The 19,127-nt window shown below is 39.9% G+C and overlaps 1 protein-coding gene across 9 annotated transcripts in view; it reads left to right on the forward strand.

Annotated features, from left to right (window-relative positions):
- The window catches only part of FNDC3A (fibronectin type III domain containing 3A), a 176,692-nt gene that overhangs the window by 69,364 nt on the left and 88,201 nt on the right, over window positions 1-19,127 (forward strand). For 8 of the 9 annotated variants that reach the window (XM_070048856.2, XM_070048857.2, XM_070048854.2 and 5 more), the window contains one exon: window positions 12,406-12,482. In XM_070048856.2, the coding sequence (XP_069904957.1) occupies window positions 12,406-12,482 (77 nt within the window). Of the gene's footprint in view, window positions 1-8,492; window positions 8,591-12,405; window positions 12,483-19,127 lie in introns of those variants that run through there. The other variant, XM_008273830.5, reaches the window with a different exon arrangement.

Raw genomic sequence — 19,127 nt, forward strand, 5'->3', positions numbered from 1 at the left:
GTTTTCTATATAATATCCTTCATTTACCAGAGGCTTTTAGGATCTCTGAAAAATATGGGATGCATGTCTTTTATATTTCCTAAAGTCCTAGTTAATTCAAGAATTTACATCAGTTTCCGTTAAACATAGAGGATACACTGAGAACATTATAATTTTTAGAATTGCATTATGCAGTGATGAGCATATTTTTCATTTTCTCATTCTTGTCTGATTATATAATAATGTCAACAAACTTACAAATGCATCTGCTTTTTACCTTTATAACATTGCCTCTTTTAAAGATTTGTTTATTTATTTGAAAGGCAGAGTTACAGAGAGGCAGAGAGAGAGAGGTCTTCCATCTGCTTGTTTACTCCCCAGATAGCCTCAATGGCCAGAGCTGCAGTACTGGGCCAGCACTGTGGCACAGTGGGTTAAAGTCCTGGCCTGAAGCGCTGGCATCCCATATGGGCGCTCGTTCTAGTCCCAGCTGCTCCACTTCCAATCCAGCTCTCTGCTATGGCCTGGGATAGCAGTAGAAGATGGCCCAAGTCCTTGGGACCCTGCACCCTCATAGGAGACCCAGAAGAGGCTCCTGGCTCCTGGTTTTGGATTGGCACAGCTCTGGCCATTGCAGCCAATTGAGGAGTGAACCAGTGGATGGAAAATCTCTCTTTCTCTCTCTCTCTCTCTCTCTCTCTCTCTCTCTCTCTCTCTCTCTCTCTCTCTCTCTCTCTCCTTCTCTCTGTGTACTTTCAAATAAATAAATATATCTTTAAAAAAAAAAAAACAGAGCTGAGTACTATTAAGGCAGTAGCAATGGTATGGGAAAGAGCATTGGAGAATTGGAGATACTTGAAAGACAAAACTGTCAGGATTTTCCCAGCTTCTGGCTCATCAATAAAAGAGGGGAGAAGAGAGAGTTTAGGATTACTTCCAGGTTTCTATCTTGAGATAGAACTTTTAACCTGTAGGGACTACTGAAAATATGGAAAAATAACTGGTTTTGAGTTTTATATAGATTGAGTATTCTAGGCATAGAGCTTGTGTCTAAAAATCCAGCAAGGGCTACCATTTCCTTCTAAAGTAAAAGCCAGTGTTGGCATTTAGCCTAGCAGTTAAAACATCCACATACCTTATTAGAGTACCTGGGTTCAATTCCTGGCTCCAGCTCCTAACTCTAGCTTCTTGCTAATGCAAACTCTGGGAGGCAGCAATGATAGCTCAAGTAACTGGGTCCCTGCTACACACATGGAGACCTTGAGTTAGTTCCCAGCTCCTGGCTTTGGTTTTGTCCAACCCAAGCCCCTGTGGTCATTTGGGGAGTAAACTAACCTATAGAAGTTCATTCATTCTCTCCCTCACCTGCCTACTTAATTAATTTTTAAAAAGCCAGTGTCCTTACAGTGAACTACAAGGCCTAATAGAATCTACCTCGTTTCCCTCTTTACCACTCTGATCTTACTTCTTTTCTCCTCTGCATGCTGCTCTGGTGCTACTGATGTCCTTGCTGTGTCTTGAACATGCCAGTCATGCCCCTACCTTCGAGCCTTTGCAGTGGTTGCTCCTTTGTGTGTAAGAAAGACTATTCTTCCTTCAGCTATCCATGTAGCTGACTTCCACACTCTTTTTAAGTCTTTGCTCAAATTTCAGCTTCTCAATGAAACCTAAACTGATCTCTGTATTTTAAATTGTAGTCCTCAGTCTCCTCCCTTAACACCAGCCCATCTCAATATTCAAAATTCTCATTCCCTGCTCTTTTTCTTAAGTCATAGCATTTGTCACCCTGAAAACAAATTTTATAATTTATTTGAATATGATTAGCCATCATATTATTTTATTCCTCCAGTGTAAACTCCACAAGTGTAGAAATAGTTGTCCATTTTTAATTATTGATACATCCCAAAAGCTTAGAACCATATCTGGCACATTGTGGTCAGTATGTGATTGGTAAGTAGATGACAGCAAACAAAACAAAACAACAACAGTAATGAAAAGAGACCAAAAGTTAGTGATGGAATAAATAAATTATGATTATTTATATGAAGGAATAATTGGAAGTAAGGAAACTACAGCTATATGAAACTACATGGATAAATCTTAAAATGCGTAAAAACTAAGTTACTGAAGACCACACTATATAATTTTTGTAAAAGTCAAAGCCAAGCAAATTAACTTTGGAGATATGTAAGGTTTTTGTTTTGTTTTGTTTTTTATGTTTTGTTTGAAAATCCAACAGTGAAATCAGAATTCAGGATAGTAGAGACAAGAATTGCACAAACTGATTGGATGGGGAAAGAGCAAATGGACACAGTAGTATTGGTGTGGTCTGTTTTTTTGGCAGAGGTGGTGTATTTGAGATATTCACTTTAATATGGTTAATGACTTGATTATTTTCCTTTGTATGAATCTAATATTGCATAATTTTATTAAAAATATGAAAGTGAATGTAAGGTCAGAAAATAGCCTGTTGATATGAATTTTGATACCAGAGGTAGCTGCTAATGTCAAGGGACAGAGAGAAAGTGTTATTTTCATGTGAGATTAGTGGGGTGATATGGTGATTTATGCTTGAAACTTTATCCATGTTTAAACAGAATAGTTCAAAGAAGTTGAACAGAAGGTGAAAATACTAAACAGGAAAGAAATGACAAATGAAGCAGAGTTCCAGTGGAGGACCCAGAGTAAGAGTAGAAGTGGGAGTGGGAATTGTGACACAGTGAATTAAGCCACTACTTGGAAGGCCCATCCTGGCCTGGATTTGCATCCTACTCCACATTGGATCCAGCTTCCGTGCTGATGCGTGCCCTGGGAGAGGCAGCATATGATGGCCAAGTACTTGGGTCCCTGTCAACTGGATGGGAGACCTAGATGGAGTTCCAGGCTCCTGACATCAGCCTGAACCTGCCTGGACTGTTGCAGGCATTTAGGGAGCAAACTAGCAGATGGAAGATCGTTCTGTCTCTACTCTGCCTTTCAAATAAATAAAAATAAATAAAACTATTTAAAAAAATAGGAATGGAGGAAGCAGGTGTGTAGCCTAGTGGTTAAGATGCCTGTGTCCCACATCAGAGTGCGTGGGTTCAGTCTCCAACTCCAGCTTCTGACTGCAGCTTTCTGCCATGCAGACCCTGGGAGGCTGTGGGGATAGCTCAAGTAATTGGGTTCCTGCCACCCTGGGCAAAACTAGATTGAGTTCCCAGCTCCCAACTTTGGCCCTGTGTCTGTTATCTCTCCCCACCATCACCACCTTGCAACTAAAATTTAAAAGAAATTATTTTTAATAAATAAATAAAGGGGAGTGATCAAAAGTAGAAGTAGAAATATCTTAGCTCTAGTGAAGGGACAGTGCTTCTAGAAATAAAGAAGTAAGAAAGTTTGTAAACAACATTGAAAGAGATGTTTGAGGTCTGGTTGGAGAGGGCTCTTAAAGAGTGATAAGGATCTCTAGTAATCACACTTAGAAACAGGAGGGGTTATTGACCAGGGATTGGTTCCTGAAGTAATTCTTGAGCTGACAGCTGAGTTGAGATTAGAGATACTAAATTTATAATCATGCTAGTGTGAGTATGATTTGATTTCTGCAGTTCAAGTAGAAAGTAATTATCTGATGAAAATTAGAGATTTTCAGAGGAAAGGAAGATAGGCATGGATGGGAAGAGAAATCAGGCAGGTTATGAAAGCAGTTTTGGATCAGGAGAAAAAGGAGATCATTATGTGGGGAAATAAATTTTGTAGAAGAAAGCCAGAGAAATGAAAGATAAATTGAGTGGAAAGACACTGAAACGTATAAGGTTTTAAAGATGAGATTATAGAGTTCTATGTAATACGTTCCAGGATGTGTCTTTGAACACATTATTAAACACAGAATTAAAGAAAAGAGTTCAAGGCCGGCACCACGGCTCAATAGGCTAATCCTCCGCCTGCGGCATCAGCACACCGGGTTCTAGTCCCGGTTGGGGCGCCGGATTCTGTCCCAGTTGCCCCTCTTCCAGGCCAGCTCTCTGCTGTGGCCCGGGAGTGCAGTGGAGGATGGCCCAAGTCCTTGGGCCCTGCACCTGCATGGGAGACCAGGAGAAGCACCTGGCTCCCAGCTTCGGATCAGTGCGGTGCGCCAGCTGCAGCAGCCATTGGAGGGTGAACCAACAGCAAAAAGGAAGACCTTTCCCTCTCTCTCTCACTATCCATTCTGCCTGTCCAAAAAAAAAAAAAAAAAAAAAGAGTTCAAGAAAGTTGAAGTGTAGGCTCTGGATATTAAACTCACTGTGTTGATGGGTAAGAGTTGGGGTACAGAAAATTGAACTCATTGCCCAAGTCCAGTTATGAAGAACTGAGGCAGGCATTGTGGCATAGCGGATTAAGCCATCACTTGGGAGTCCCTTATCCCATATCAGAGTGCCTGGGTTCAAGTCCTGCCTCCGCTTCTGATCCAGCTTCCTGCTAACATGCTTGGGAGGCATCAGATGATAGCCCAAGTACTTGAGTCCCTGCCACCTACATAGGCGACCCAGATGGAGTTCCTGGCTCCTGGATTTGACCTGGCCCAGTCCATGCTGTTGAACCACTGAACGAAAGATACGTATCTCTCTCCTCTTCTCTCCCTGTTGCTCTGCCTTTCAAATAAACAAATAAATATATTTTAAAAAATAGGCGAGAGGGGCCGGCGCCATGGCACACTAGGTTAATCCTCCACCTGCGGCGCCGGCATCCCATATGGGCACCAGTTATAGTCCTGTTTGCTCCTCTTCCAGTCCAGCTCTCTGCTGTGACCTGGGAGGGCAGTGGAGGATGGCCCAAGTGCTTGGGCCCTGCACCCGCATGGGAGACCAGGAAGAAGCTCCTGGCTTCGGATCGGCGCAGCTCCAGCTGTTGCGGCCGTTTGGAGAGTGAACCAGCAGAAGGAAGACCTTTCTCTCTGTCTCTCTCTCTCTCTCTCTCTCACTGTCTGTAATTCTTCCTGTCAAATAAATAAATAAAATCTTTATAAAAAGTAGATGAGAGCAGTTATTGTGGCACAGTAGGTTAAGCTGCTGCTTGGGACATCTACATTCCATGTTGTAGTGCCTAGTTCGAGTCCTTGCTGCTTCATTTCTGATCATGATTCTGGCTGATTAGCTTGGGATAGCAGCTAATGATGGTCCAAGAACTTGAGTTTCTGCCACCCACATGAGACCCAGATAGAGTTCCTGGGTCTTACCTTCTACCTGGCCCAGTCTTGGCTATGTGAACATTTGGAGAGTGAACCAGCAGATGAAAGATCCATCTCTCTCTCTTTCTCTCTCTCTTTCTCTATTCCTCTCTTTCTCTTTCTACCCCTTCCTCCCTACCTCTCAAATAATTTTTTTAAAAAGTGACAATTGATCATGACAGCAGTGAACGGGCGAAGAGGGTGATATGCACATACATACCTTGATCTCAAAACTTTCACATGAAACAGGCATGGGGATGTGGGAAGCAGTCTTGCAGTGTCTGAAGATTGCTAGCCCTGCCTCAAAGAGAATGGGAAGCCTCATCCCCAACGGGCTGTAGAGGAAGGGGTTCTGGGGGGCAGCCAGCTTTCAGTTAAATGCAGCTCCAGAACTGATGTTCCGTAAGAAGTTAACTGTGTGGGAGAACTTGCTTATAATGGGGCAAACGCTCTAGTGAACAAACAGTAAAGGATTGATGAGATTATCAGTTTTAGTCAAGAAATGGAAACACAGCTGTTGTGTAGATGTGAGCCAGAAGGAGGAATGGGGCTGCAGGGGCTTGCTTTTTGTTTAGGAACTGAAGATCAAAGGCACGGTTGGCTTTTTAGATAGAATGAGTCAGTTACAAGCAGGTTCTGTGGAGACCAGGAGACTTTCATCTGTTCTTTGGGCAGACCTGCACTTTAGTGGGAACTTAGAAGTTAATTGCCCTGCCCCACTTGTAAGGATACTCCTGTGTTTTATGTCTGGCATGTATTTATTGAGCCCTATTGCTCCATGTTATCTCTTGCAAGATTTTTTCCACCTTTTTGGAAGACAAAGTCTTTGACATGGTTTACATGTAAAAAGTGTAGCTTTGTCTTTAGATCTTCTTGTGTGCCCTTGGTGTGTTACTGAACTGCTCTCTGCTTCTGTTTCCTTACCTGTAAGTGGTCGCTGCTACAGTTATGAGGCAAGTGAGATAACACAAGTAAAAACATTTCAAATGGCACCTGGCACAAATTCCACACTACATAATTATTATTTCTAAAAATATATGATGAGCATACTTTTACTTAAAATAACTATCATTTATTAAGTGTTTGCCAGCCAGTATACTTGGGACTTTAAATTTATCTAACTTGATTCTCACAACAATGCTGTGAGTTGGATTAGTTTTACCAAGGAAACAGACTCAAAGGTTGTAAACTGGTTTGCTGAGGCCAGCATTGTGGAAGAGAGGGTTATACCGCCAGCATCCCATATTGGAACACCAGTTTCTGGTCCTGGACGCTCTACTTCTGATCCAGCTTCCTGCTAATGCACCTGGGATGACAGCAGATGATGGTCCAAGTACTTGGGCCCCTGCCCCTCATGTAGGAGACCAGGATGGAGTTCCTGGCTCCTGGCCTCAGTCTGGCCCTGACCTGGCTGTTGTAGCCATTTGGGGAGTGAACCAGCATATAGAACACTCTTATTCTCATTCATTCTCTCTCTCTCTCTCTCTCTCTCTCTCTCTCTCATATAAATCTTTTTCTAAAAAGTTGCCTTGCTAATACATGTTGAAGCTATTAAAACATATCTTTTGATATGAGCATGTTTTCTTTCCACTGTGCAACTTTTTATAAATCACAGTCATTGCCTGAATATTTGTATTTGCTGGGTTTTTTATTTAAGTTATACAAGTTTCATGTATTTCATGTATACAGATTTAGGAACATAGTGATACTTCCCTCACATACTCCAACCCTTCCTCCTCCTTCCTTTCACATTCCCACTCTTAATTTTTACAAAGATCTATTGTCAGTTTACTTAATGATGGAATAGTTAACCCTACACTAAGTAAAAGAGTTCAACAAATAGTATGAAGAGGAAAAAAAAAATACTGTTCCTCTACGGAAAAAACAAGTGCTGTAAACACTCATCGAATCTCAGTGTCTGCTTCACTCCAATACATTACACATTACATTTCAGGTACTCTATTAGTTACTGGATTAGGGAAAATATGATACTTGTCTTTTTGGGATTGGCTTATTTCACTAAATATAATGTTTTCCAGTTGCATCCATCTTGTTGCAAGAGACAGGATATCACTTTTTTTTTTTTTTTTTTTTTTTTACAGCTGAGTAGTACTCCATAGTGTGTATATACCATGATTTCTTTATCTAGTCAACAGGTGATGGACATCTGGTTAATAAATTTCCTTTGAACTTACATAGTACCATAAAGTAATAAAAGACTTCCTAAGGGGGCTCAGTGCTGTGGCGTAGTAGGCTAAGCCTCTGCCTGCAGTGCCGGCATCCCATATGAGCACCCATTTGTGTCCCAGGTGCTCCTTTTCCAGTGCAGCTCCCTGCTATGGTCTGGGAAAGCAGCAGAAGATGGTCCAAGTGCTTGGGCAACTGTACCCTTGTGGGAGACCCCAAAGAAGCTCCTGGCTTCAGATGGGCCCAACTGCAGACATGACTGTCTGGGGAGTGATGAGCAGATGGAAGGTCTTACTGTCTGTCCCTCCCTCTCGTTGTCTATAACTCTGAAATCGGACATGATCCCCTCTCAAATCAATAAATAAACTCTTTAAAAAAAGATAATATTTTAAAAAAAAAGACCTCCTAAAGGATTTACTTTCTCCTTTACAATCTCTAGTTCTTGGAGAAAGAGCTCTGAATGCAAACCTGTGCCTGTCTTGAAATATACATATCAGTGAAAATGCATCCATATTAATGTCTAGGTTAAATCTCTTTTTTTTTTTTAATCAGAAAAAAGGAAGCGAAGTCAATAATAAAAGTAATAGACTTTATTACTTTGAGAGACAAACACAGTCTGAAACTTAAGTCCCATTTTGGAGGAACTTGTCAGTCTATCCTATAATCTATCTGTACACAATTCTCTGTATAGTGGCGATTTCTTAAGTATTGGATATGCAGAGTGGATTAAGTTATACAATGGCATTTCCAACCAAATCTTTTAAATTAATAAATTTTATATTTATTCCATACTTAAGTAAAATCCGGCAGCCAGGTGGCTGAATAAAATATTAAATAAGATAATGCCTGTGGTATTGAACAGAAGAAGGTGAGCACAGAGAATCATTTTACATCAAATGTGCATTCCTGTAAGGTACATTGGATGAACTTTTGAATTGGTTCATAAGAAAATTAAAAAGTGATTAAATTCAGGGCAGCAACATGTAGAAATCATTGAATCATTCTCTCTCAGCGGCAAGCAGGAATGTTTGCTTCCCCACCCCCTCGCTTTCCCCAGCTCACTGCAGGTCACGTGATAGCTGTCACATGACTCGGTCAAAGGATCTTTTCCTCTTACAGCTTTGCAAAAAAAAAAAAAGCGAAACCGTTCTCCAATTAAAGCTGTTAACGTGTACTACGCTGTTTCCTTGTTGGATTTTCTTGTTCTCTGCTGCTACTGTAAAAACAAAATGAGTGGTAAGATTGGTGACTGTTTTTCAACATTTTGCGTTTACTTTAAAACATAGAAATCATTATATTAATCTGAAGTCATGCTGTATGTGGTTTTTAAAGTAGATGCCAAATATAATTGCTTTAAACATATTTCAAATTGTTGCCATGTCGTTATAAAGAGATTAGGCACTTTGTAAAGTTAAGCTGCCTTTCTTTTCCATCGGGGGCTTTGTTTTACTTGCTTTTTCTTTTTAAAACTAAAATCTGAAAATTTGCATCGTATTTGGAAGCCATTGTGAAAGCTTGCTTATAAGAGAATGTGTAGCACGTCAGCAGTCCGTTGTATTTTAAGAATTTAAGCTCTTGGGCAAATTTATAGTTTAAAAAAAACCCTTCTTACATGTGAATGTATATTAACAAGGAAAATGAAGAATGTAACTTACAAGTACTAGATGAAATATCGTTAAGTTATTTCATGGTGCTTTTTAAGAATTGGTGTGAGGAGCTTCTCAAATTTCTTAAGGGGTTAGTGAATAGAGTTGTTTCCTCTTCTGTGGATTTTTGGACAAGGAAATGTGCCCTTAAAAATAATGAATAGCTCTATAATTTGGGGTAGATTTTGCTTAAATCATAGAGATTCTGAAGGGCCTGCTAGGAGATCCACAGTTGTTTAAACATAGCTACTCCTGTGCCAAGTGTGCATTTTTATGAGACTGTCTGTAACAGGTTTAGCTTCTTCCTTGGGGCAAAATATCCCTCATTGCATACAAAAGTAATTCAGTTTGTAGTTAACATTTTAGAACTTTCTAAGTCAAAAAGTATTTTTGGAACTAACAAAATCAAATATTTGCATCTTTAATTATGTGTGGGTTTAGGGTTTTGCCATTACAGACATAGAAATAGCAAAAAAAAAAATGGTGCTGTAAGCGTTGTAGTTCTAAACATTGACACCTATATTTACTGTGTTTTGCAAGTACAGATTTTTATATGTTAAGTGTTGAATGTTACTTCACACCAATATTTTAGGTAGGAGTTAGGGTACTGGTGAGTTGTCTTTAAAATAATCTAGCCATGTACCACCTGTTCTACTTCAGGATAAGAAAATGCACTTGCTAGAGCAAAATATTTACTTAGGAGAAAAGGGAGTTAATCATTATAATTCCTGGATTGCAACTAGTAATATATTTACTGCTGGTTTATTTTAATTTTTTTGTGTGTGTGCTTATTATCATACTTACATGTTATTAAAGGATAAAGTAGAAGTTTGTACTACCAAGTTAATGAACTTTTAGCAGCTGTCGAAGTATGGCAATGAACTTTCAGCAGCTGTCAAAGTATGGCATGACTTAAACTGTAACCACATAATATTTATATAATTGTAATTCTACTAAAAGGCGAGCAATCCAAAGCAAATGTGTAGTCCTACAGTTTTAAATATAATCAGTAATAACTTCCTCCTCTGATAGCTAAACAACAACAACACTTGTTCTGATGACTTGATAGAAGGATGAAATTTAACAACATATGAAGGGAACCATAGTCTTCGGCACATATAGTAAAAACTCAGTGAATGTTAACTTTTTATTAAGATTACAAATATGATTTTCATTGTATTTTATTTTGGTTCTCAGCTAAGTATATTGTTAACAATATCCACGCCACCTCTTAGGACCCAGAAAGCTAGTTTACAGTATTTTTGTAAATTAACTAATAAAAGTAAATCAGCATTAGTTTAAAACTGTTCTCATTTCTCCTGAGCCCAGAATATAGATGTTAAGTCAGTTTTGAATGAAGCCTTTCTGTCCAGAGATAATAAAGCAACTCCTAAGTTTTATTTAGTAAATTAGTAGGTAATGTTTGCTTTCAAATTTTGGAAGATTTATGTTCTTCCTTTGATATTTTTCAAAGAAATACACAGCACAAAGATTAATCTTCCTTAGAGCAGGGATGGGGAACCTTTTTTCTGCTAAGGGCCATTTGGATATTTATAACATCATTCATGGGCCATGATCAGCTTGAATTTATTGAATTTCAGGTCCCACCTGTGATTGTCTTTGCAAAGTTAGCCCCAAATGATTTCTTAGGCCCTAAATGGTCCATGGGCTGGACATTCCCCACCCTTGCCTTAGAGACATTACGGCATACTTCTTAATCATCCAGTTACCTCATTTACCTGTAATGTGTAGTATTTTAATGTTTATTAAATATGCTAAAGTGATATATCCTTAAAAATAAAACTACCTATAGCCAGTGTTGTGGTGTAACCAGTTAAGCTGCCACCCATGACACCAGCATCCCATAAGGGTGCTAGTTTGTGTCCTGGCTGCTCCACTTCCATTACAACTCCCTGCTAATGCTCTGGGAAAGCAGCAGCAGATGTCCCAAGTGCTCAGACCCCTGCCACCTACATAAGACCAGAATAAAGCTCCTGGCTTTTGGCCATTTGGGGAGTGAAACAGCAGATGGAAGATCTGTCTCTCCCTTTGTCTCCGGAACTCTGCTCTACCTTTCAAATAAATAAATCTTTTAAAAAAATGCATTGTTTTGAATCCCATTTCTACCATTTGGACAAACCTAACCTGTGTGCTTCAGTTTCAGCACCTGGGAAATGAGGATGGTGAGGCTATTTACTTGACTGAATGATTATAAGAAGAAAAAATATATAAAAGACCTGGCACATAATAAGTTAGTGTTAGCTATGCATAACTAATAATCTAAAAAATAACATTAAATAATCTGAATGATTTCATGAATTTGATGGGCATGGGAAGATGGGAAGAATATTTTGTTGAAAAGTTGATCTCAAACCAGATGTTTTATGTGTAATTTAGTAGTCTGCATTGATAACACTGAATGGTAGATTGAAATTTTGCATATGAAAAAGATCCTTCCCATTATATTCTTTATCAGCCTCTTGAACTTTATTTCCTTAGAAATAATAATTCCTTTGAAAATATTTCAAGTCATTAAAAACTGATGAGGGGCCAGCGCTGCAGCTCACTGGGATTCTGTCCCGGTTGGTCCTCTTCCAGTCCAGCTCTCTGCTGTGGCCCAGGAGTACAGTGGAGGATGGCCCAAGTGCTTGGGCCCTGCATCCTTATGGGAGACCAGGAGGAAGCACCTGGCTCCTGGCTTCGGATCAGCGCAGCGTGCTAGCTGTAGCAGCCACTTGGGGGGTGAATCAACAGAAAAAGGAAGACCTTTCTGTCTCTCTCTCACTGTCTAACTCTGCCTGTCAAAAAATAAATAAATAAATCAAACTTTAAAAAAAAGACGGATGAGGGTACAATGGAAATTTAACATTACAAGAAGAAAGGATCTGAAGCTCAGATACTTTTTTTTTAAAAGTTAGTAAGATTTTAGTTCCTAGAAGGAATGAAACACACCTTCCAAAAGAGCATATTTTATTCCCAGGAAGGTTAAAAGAGAAGGTAAACAGGAAATAATATTTTTAAAGTTGTTTGCAAAGCATAGCATTATAAAAGTGAAAGGAAATATAAGGGAAGCTGAGTTTTGTTTTTTAAGAACTTTACAATGTTAACAAACAAAAAAATTACTTTTTGTAATAATACTAAATAAGAATATCTAGGAAAGTTCCCCATGTAATGACACTGTCACTGGCAAGTGTGAGAAATAGATGTGTAGATAAGGGCTAATCAGTACGCTTTACAAGATGCCCTTATTTATAATAGATGAATCACCTAATTTTTTCTTCATAATAATACAGTCACATTAGCTGAAGTGTTTACATGAAGTGTTCAAAGTGTAATTGAGGTGGTTTTCAATTTTAGCTTGCTAAGCAATCATGAATTAATGCATCTTTTCTGTGACCCATTCAGGTCCAGCTCAGGTTCCAATGATGTCCCCAAATGGTTCTGTGCCTCCTATTTATGTGCCTCCTGGATATGCCCCACAGGTATGTTATTTCAGGTATTTTAGTACATTTGGAAAGGAGGGAAAAATTTTATTGGCATTACTCATAATTTAGCCTTGTTTTTGGGTATTGAATTAGAAAAGAGGATTCATTTTAGAGTTTTATCTCCATGAATATGTGACTAATGAAAACGTAAGATGTAAAAGTGCCTATGTTGACTTTTTTAGTTGATTTGTTTAGAAGAAATCCAAGACAATGCTTTCAACCTTATTCATACAATGACTCTCAGACACTGATGATAATTTTGTGGTATAATGTGGTAAATAAAAGAGAATGTAGACCTGCAGTTCTAAGAGCCAAGAAGGTAATGTCACCCCTCACCTGTACTCTTTCCTGCACACCTGTTGGGAAGTGCTTATTTAAAGAATCAAGCATAACATACACAGGCAAACTGAATTAAACTGCAAGATCTGCAGGTGTCCTGAATCTTCCACTGCTGAGGTTTTTTGTAGTCCTCAATCATTTCCCCAAATTTCTTTAGGGGAACACCCAATTTCTGTTCCTATCATTGAATTTGTACTTTTAAATTTTCTTCAGTCCATCTCTTATTTGCTCCCTGATTATGTCAGCATGTTGGTAAGAGAGTGTGGTAGATTCCCTGGTGTGAAGCACACCACTAGGCTTTAAAAATGACAACAAAAGGATAGTGCTGGTGGATCCATATCTTATTTCAGACCCCTACTGGCCACATGGCGTCAGGCAAATCAACTTCCTTGAGTCTCAGTGCCCTCTGAGATGAGATGATAACATGAGATAACATATTTGAAAGTGCTTTGTAATCTTTCCGAAAGAATATCTTGTGTGGGATTTCTTTACTTTCATTTAACTCTGATTTATTATGATGTACATTCTGCTTGTATTATCCTACTGAAACTGCTCTCTGCTGTGTACCAAATTCAGCTTGATCCCACTTGACTTCTAAAACATCATTGATATAATTTACCTCATATTTTCTTGAGATGACACTGTTCTTATTTTTTTTCTGCTTCTCAATTGCCCCTTTCTTCACTTACATAAAGACCATTACATCATGAACTTCTAGAAGCACTTTTACCTGAGCTTTTCTAGGTACCTCTGCTTTGGGGGCTCTCATGGCATTGTGTGTATATGTGGTGTGTATATATAAAAATATGCAATCCATATAAATATGGATGTCCCTTTTAAATTAATTTATAACACTGCTTATTAATTCTTTAACAAGATTTTGAATTCTTAAAGTTCCTATATTCAACAAGGTTCCTGAATACTCGTATATGTTAAACATTCTTGAATGTTGGGATATATCTGTGAATGAAAGAGGCAGTGCCTCTTGTCCATCTACAGTTTACATTTTTGTGAGGCGAAGCAAACAAAAGCCATAATAAGGGTCAGGCATTGTAGCACAGAGGGTTAAGCTGCCATTTAGGGTGCCCACATCCTATATTGGAATGTCTGGTTCAAGTCCAGGCTCTGCTTCCTATCCAGCTTCCTATTGATGTACAGCCTAAATGGCAGCAGATAATAGCTCAAGTACTTGGGTTCCTGCCACTTATGTAGGAGACCCAGGTGGAAGACCTGGCCCAGTCCTGGCTTGTCGCAGACATTTGGGCAGTTAACCAGCAGATGAAAGATTTCTCTCTCACCCTGTGTCACTCTGCCTTTCAAATATGGAAAAATAAACTTTTTAAAAACATAATAAATGGATGAATTATATGTGTTTGGTAATATTAAAAAAATAGAGCTGGTTACATTTTTTTTAAAGATTTATTTATTTATTTGAGAGTCAGATTTACACAGAGACGAGAGGCAGAGAAAGAGAGAGAGGTCTTCCATCCAATGGTTCACTCCCCAGTTGGCTGCAATTGGCTACAATGGCTGGAGCGCCACTGATCTGAAGCCAGGAGCCAGGAGCTTCCTCCAGGTCTCCCACGCTGGTGCAGGAGCCCAAGGACTTGGGCCATCTTCCACTGCCTTCCAGACCATAGCAGAGAGCTGGAATGGAAGTGGAGCAACCAGGTCTTGAACCGGCGCCCATATGGGATGCTGGCGCTTCAGGCCAGGGCATTAACCCACGGCGCCACAGCGCCGGCCCCGAGCTGGTTACATTTTAAAATAGGCCTCATTCAGAAGGTGATATTTGAGTCAAGTCTTGAAGTACAAGTGGGTGTTAACTGTGCATTTGTATGGGGAGAAAGGATTCTGGGAACAGGAACAGCCAGTGCAAACGGTCTAAGATGAGAGCATGCCTGGGAACAGCAAGAAGGATGGGATAGCTGGGCTGAGTTGTCAAGACAGAATAATAGTGGGGAATGAGATCAGAGATGTGCCAGGACTAGAGCTGTGTACTCTTAATCATCTTTATATCCTTTTTTTTTTTTTTTTTTTTTTGACAGGCAGAGTAGACAATGAGAGACAGAGGGAAAGGTCTTCCTTTTTTTTCCGTTGGTTCACCCTCCAATGGCCGCTGTGGCCGGCGTACCACGCTGATCCAAAGCCAGGAGCCAGGTGCTTTTCCTGGTCTCCCATGCAGGTGCAGGGCCCAAGGACTTGGGCCATCCTCCACTATACTTCCGGGCCACAGCAGAGAGCTGGACAGGAAGAGGAGCGACCGGGACAGAATCTGGGGCCCCGACCGGGACTAGAACCCGGTGTGCCGGTGCCGCAGGTGGAGGATTAGCCTATTGAGCCGCGGCACCAGCCCATCTTTATATGCTTAATGCTGAGTACAGTGACTATCAATAATGGCTCAATAAAAATTTATAAATCAAATAGTTATCTAAGTCCAATTTCTGTATTTTTAGACCAAGAACCACTAAAATAACTTTCCCACAGAACAACCTTGATCTTTTCCTATTTTTAGTATTAACCTTTAGTTGGCTCATCCATTCAATGAAGTCTAAATTTTTTGACATTTAAAGCCTTACAGAGTTTTCTCCTAGTTTTCGTTTGCACCTTTGTTCTCTTGATACTTCTAAGCATGTGTCCATTTTTGCCCGCCACCTTATATGTTCACTTGGTGTTTTCCTTTTATCATTGATCTGTTAATGCAGTTATTTAGGGGATGTTATTTGTTCCCTTTTGTCTGCCTTTTGAAATTGTCTATTCTTGAGGTTGTAGACCAAGTTATTTGTAAGCTTCTTGGTGATAATATCTACTACCTACTATAATTGTGTGTACATATGCTTCTTGTAAAGGAGTTTTGTTTCCTTGAGGCTAGGAACTGCCTTTTAGTTATTTTGATATTCATGCTATAACCCAAATATAGGTGTTCTAAAGTAGGTATCAAATAAATTGGACACTTTGACAGTATTCTTACTGGAAGGATTATATGAGGCTAATGAACACTATAATCAATCTTAACTTAAAATTATCTCTAGAAGTGTATCATTTTCAAGCACATGACGTAATCCAAAGACAAAAAGTTAGTCTCATCATTATTGAAAGAATTTCAGTACACAATATGTAAAACTGTTCTTGTATTTTTATATCACAGTTAAAACACCCCCATTACCAACATACCAGCATTACACAACATACACAATTCCTGATGTTAGAAAACACAAGGTTTAATTGCCTCCTACACATCCTTGAAAAGCACCATCTCACTATCCAGAACCCACAGGGTAGGATTCACCTATTCCTGGAGGAATGTGGGAAATAGAGAATCCCACATCTTTTGCAGTGAAACACCTGAAGCAGTTACTAGAAGGAGACCAGTGGGCTTTCAATTAGTCTCATAGTTTCTAAATTCTTATGCAACTGAAACACATGAGCTATTGCACCTACTGCCCAGGAAAACTTCCATGGACTACAGAAAATTTAGTACATATGGGACAAGGCCATGGTGGCCTTATGTCATAGCAAGTTCCAAAAGCTACTTCTAAAGAAGATGACGAAAAACTGAAAAAATTAGTAGGAGCAGTACAAGCAAGGGGAAATGGGCAGTTCAACTAGGAATACACATCACCCACCAAGGCTGCCTTCCATCCATTCAGTTGGAGTGAACCAAGGAAAGAGCAGCTATTTGGTGTTTTTTGGCCTACCCTGCTTTGTGTCTTTATACCTCCTGTTTTCCTTGCTAGAGCCACAAGGTAGTTTTCAAGACTTTTCAGTTCATCTATCCCAGATATGCTGGACTGACTACAGTCCACACTGCCCCCCTGTTCCCCTTTAATGTTTTAGCCCAGTTTGGATCAAAGTGTTGGGAAGAAACTTTTTGTTTCTGGTCATGTGGCTCATGTTCTGGTTCAAGGTAGACAGAAAGTAGTATGTGAAATCTAGTTTATCTAAAGTGCCCAGGTAATGTCAGCTGAATAATGACCCCAAAGGATACCAACATCCTAACTAGAAACACTTAGAAAACACTCATCATTAAGAGCCAGATTCAAGACACAGCTAATCACTTGACACCTTGTTCAATACTTGACACATAAGCAAACACAGTGTTTGCAGATCTTAGAAGCTGGGAGTTGAATCAAGATGATTGTAACAAAGTACAGGTTGTGCCAACTTGGTAGGAACCAAGTAGCATACACATGAATAGCTACCATCTTGATACCTTCTAGATTTTATATATTGATCTCTTCTTTTGACAACAAATTTTATCACCTCCATTCCTTACTTAGATGTATCTGTCATATAAGGCCAACCAATGAGGGTCAAATAATGTTTTTGCTACATCATGTTTTTAATAATTCAGACACACTAATATAATTCAGCAAATTGCCGGCGCCACGGCTCAATAGGCTAATCCTCCACCTAGCGGCGCCGGCACACCGGGTTCTAGTCCTGGTCGGAGCGCCGGATTCTGTCCCGGTTGCCCCCCTTCAGGCCAGTTCTCTGCTATGGCCTGGGAGTGCAATGGATGATGGCCCAAGTACTTGGGCCCTGCACCCCATGGGAGACCAGGAGAAGCACCTGGCTCCTGCCTTCGGATCAGCGCGGTGCGCCGGCCGCAGCGCGCCGGCTGCGGCGGCCATTGGAGGGTGAACCAACGGCAAAAGGAAGACCTTTCTCTCTGTCTGTCTCTCTTACTGTCCTCTCTGCCTGTCAAAGAAAAATAATAATTCAGCAAATTAATGTTTCCTAAAAAGTTTGACCAAGCAAGGAAAGACTGGAAAATTAAAATCCAGTATTTGGACCACTTAGATCCGTCACTGAGGAAATAACAGTGGTTGCTAAGAATATATTTGGACAGAAAAGTGAAAGTTCCAAGAGATAGATCTTAAATTAAGATTGAGAGTTAATCAAAGTGTTTATAGGAAAAATGCATGAAGAAGATTTTAGTTTTTGAGTTTGTGATATTTGTACCATCTTCATATCCCTATTAAGTTTAGAAGCACTTTTTTTCACTTTTTACTTGAAAGACAAAGTGGGGGAGTCTTTCTTCTAGATCACCCCAAAACTCTGACAACAGCTAGGGCTGGGCCAGGCCAAAACCAGGAAGCAAGAAACCAATCTGGGCTCCCATGTGGATGGTAGGAACCTTAATACTTGAGCCATCACCTGATGCAGGAGTAGGAAGATAGATCAGAAGCAGAGCCAAGACTTGAACCAGGCTTTTCAGTGCAAGATGTGGGCATCTTAACCTCTGAGCCAAACACTTAGCTCATTTTTATATACATAAAAAATACAAACATATTGTTTTAACTCCATTTTTGCAGAGAACATCAGATAGCCAGGATACCAGACATTGAGTTACTTTGTAATTGGTTCTGTTTACCTTATTTGAAATTTGAAAAGCCCCATATATGCTGTTATATTCTTTACATTCTCATTCAAGAATTCTGCAGTGTTATTTATTTTGTAATCTTTGTTCCTTATTGCTGTGATACTTTTTAGCATGATACTCAACAATAAAGAGAAACTGTATTATTTTATTCTGTTGACCATAAATATTGGAGAGAAAAGTTATGTAAGTACAGAATAGCCCTACCACCATAAGGGTAGACTCCTAAGAGCACTGGTGCCCCTTTCCACTTTTGTACAAAGATTGTTAAATGGCAAAAGTAGATTTATTTCAGTTATATGTGTGGCTTTAAGTTGTTGGATTAGATTAAAATGGGTCTTTTTTTTTTTTCCCTGAAGGAGGGAGAGATAAAGTTCTCCCATTCACTTGTTCTCTCTGCATATGACTTCAACAGCTATGGCCAAGCCAAGCTAAAGCCAGGAGCCTGGAACTCAATCTGGATCTCCCACTTAGGTGACAAGGACTCAAATACTGGAGTCATCACTTGCTGCCTCCCAGGTTGTACATCAATAAGAAGCTAGAAGGACTGGTGCTGTGACATAGTAGGTTAAGCCTTCACCTGTGGCACCAGCATCCCATAGGGGCACTGGTTCATGTCCCAGCTGCTTTTCTGATCCAGTCCTCTGCTTATGGCCTGGGAAAGCAGTGTAAGATTGCCCAAGTATTTGGGCCTCTGCACCCACATGGGAGACCCCGAAGAAGCTTCTAGCTTCTAGCTCCTGCCTCCTGATCCTCCCAGCTCCAGCTGTTGTGGTCATTTCAGGAATGAACCAGCTGATGGAACACCTCTCACTATCTCTCCCTGTTTCTGTAATTTGCCTCTCAAATAAATAATCTTAAAAAAAAAAAAATGGGAGTTATGAGTTGGACCCAGGCATTGCTACTGAGATACAGGTGTC

The sequence above is a fragment of the Oryctolagus cuniculus genome, chromosome 9 (assembly GCF_051225735.1).
Source record: "Oryctolagus cuniculus isolate XC-2025 breed Fujian yellow rabbit chromosome 9, ASM5122573v1, whole genome shotgun sequence".
Lineage (NCBI taxonomy): Eukaryota > Metazoa > Chordata > Mammalia > Lagomorpha > Leporidae > Oryctolagus > Oryctolagus cuniculus.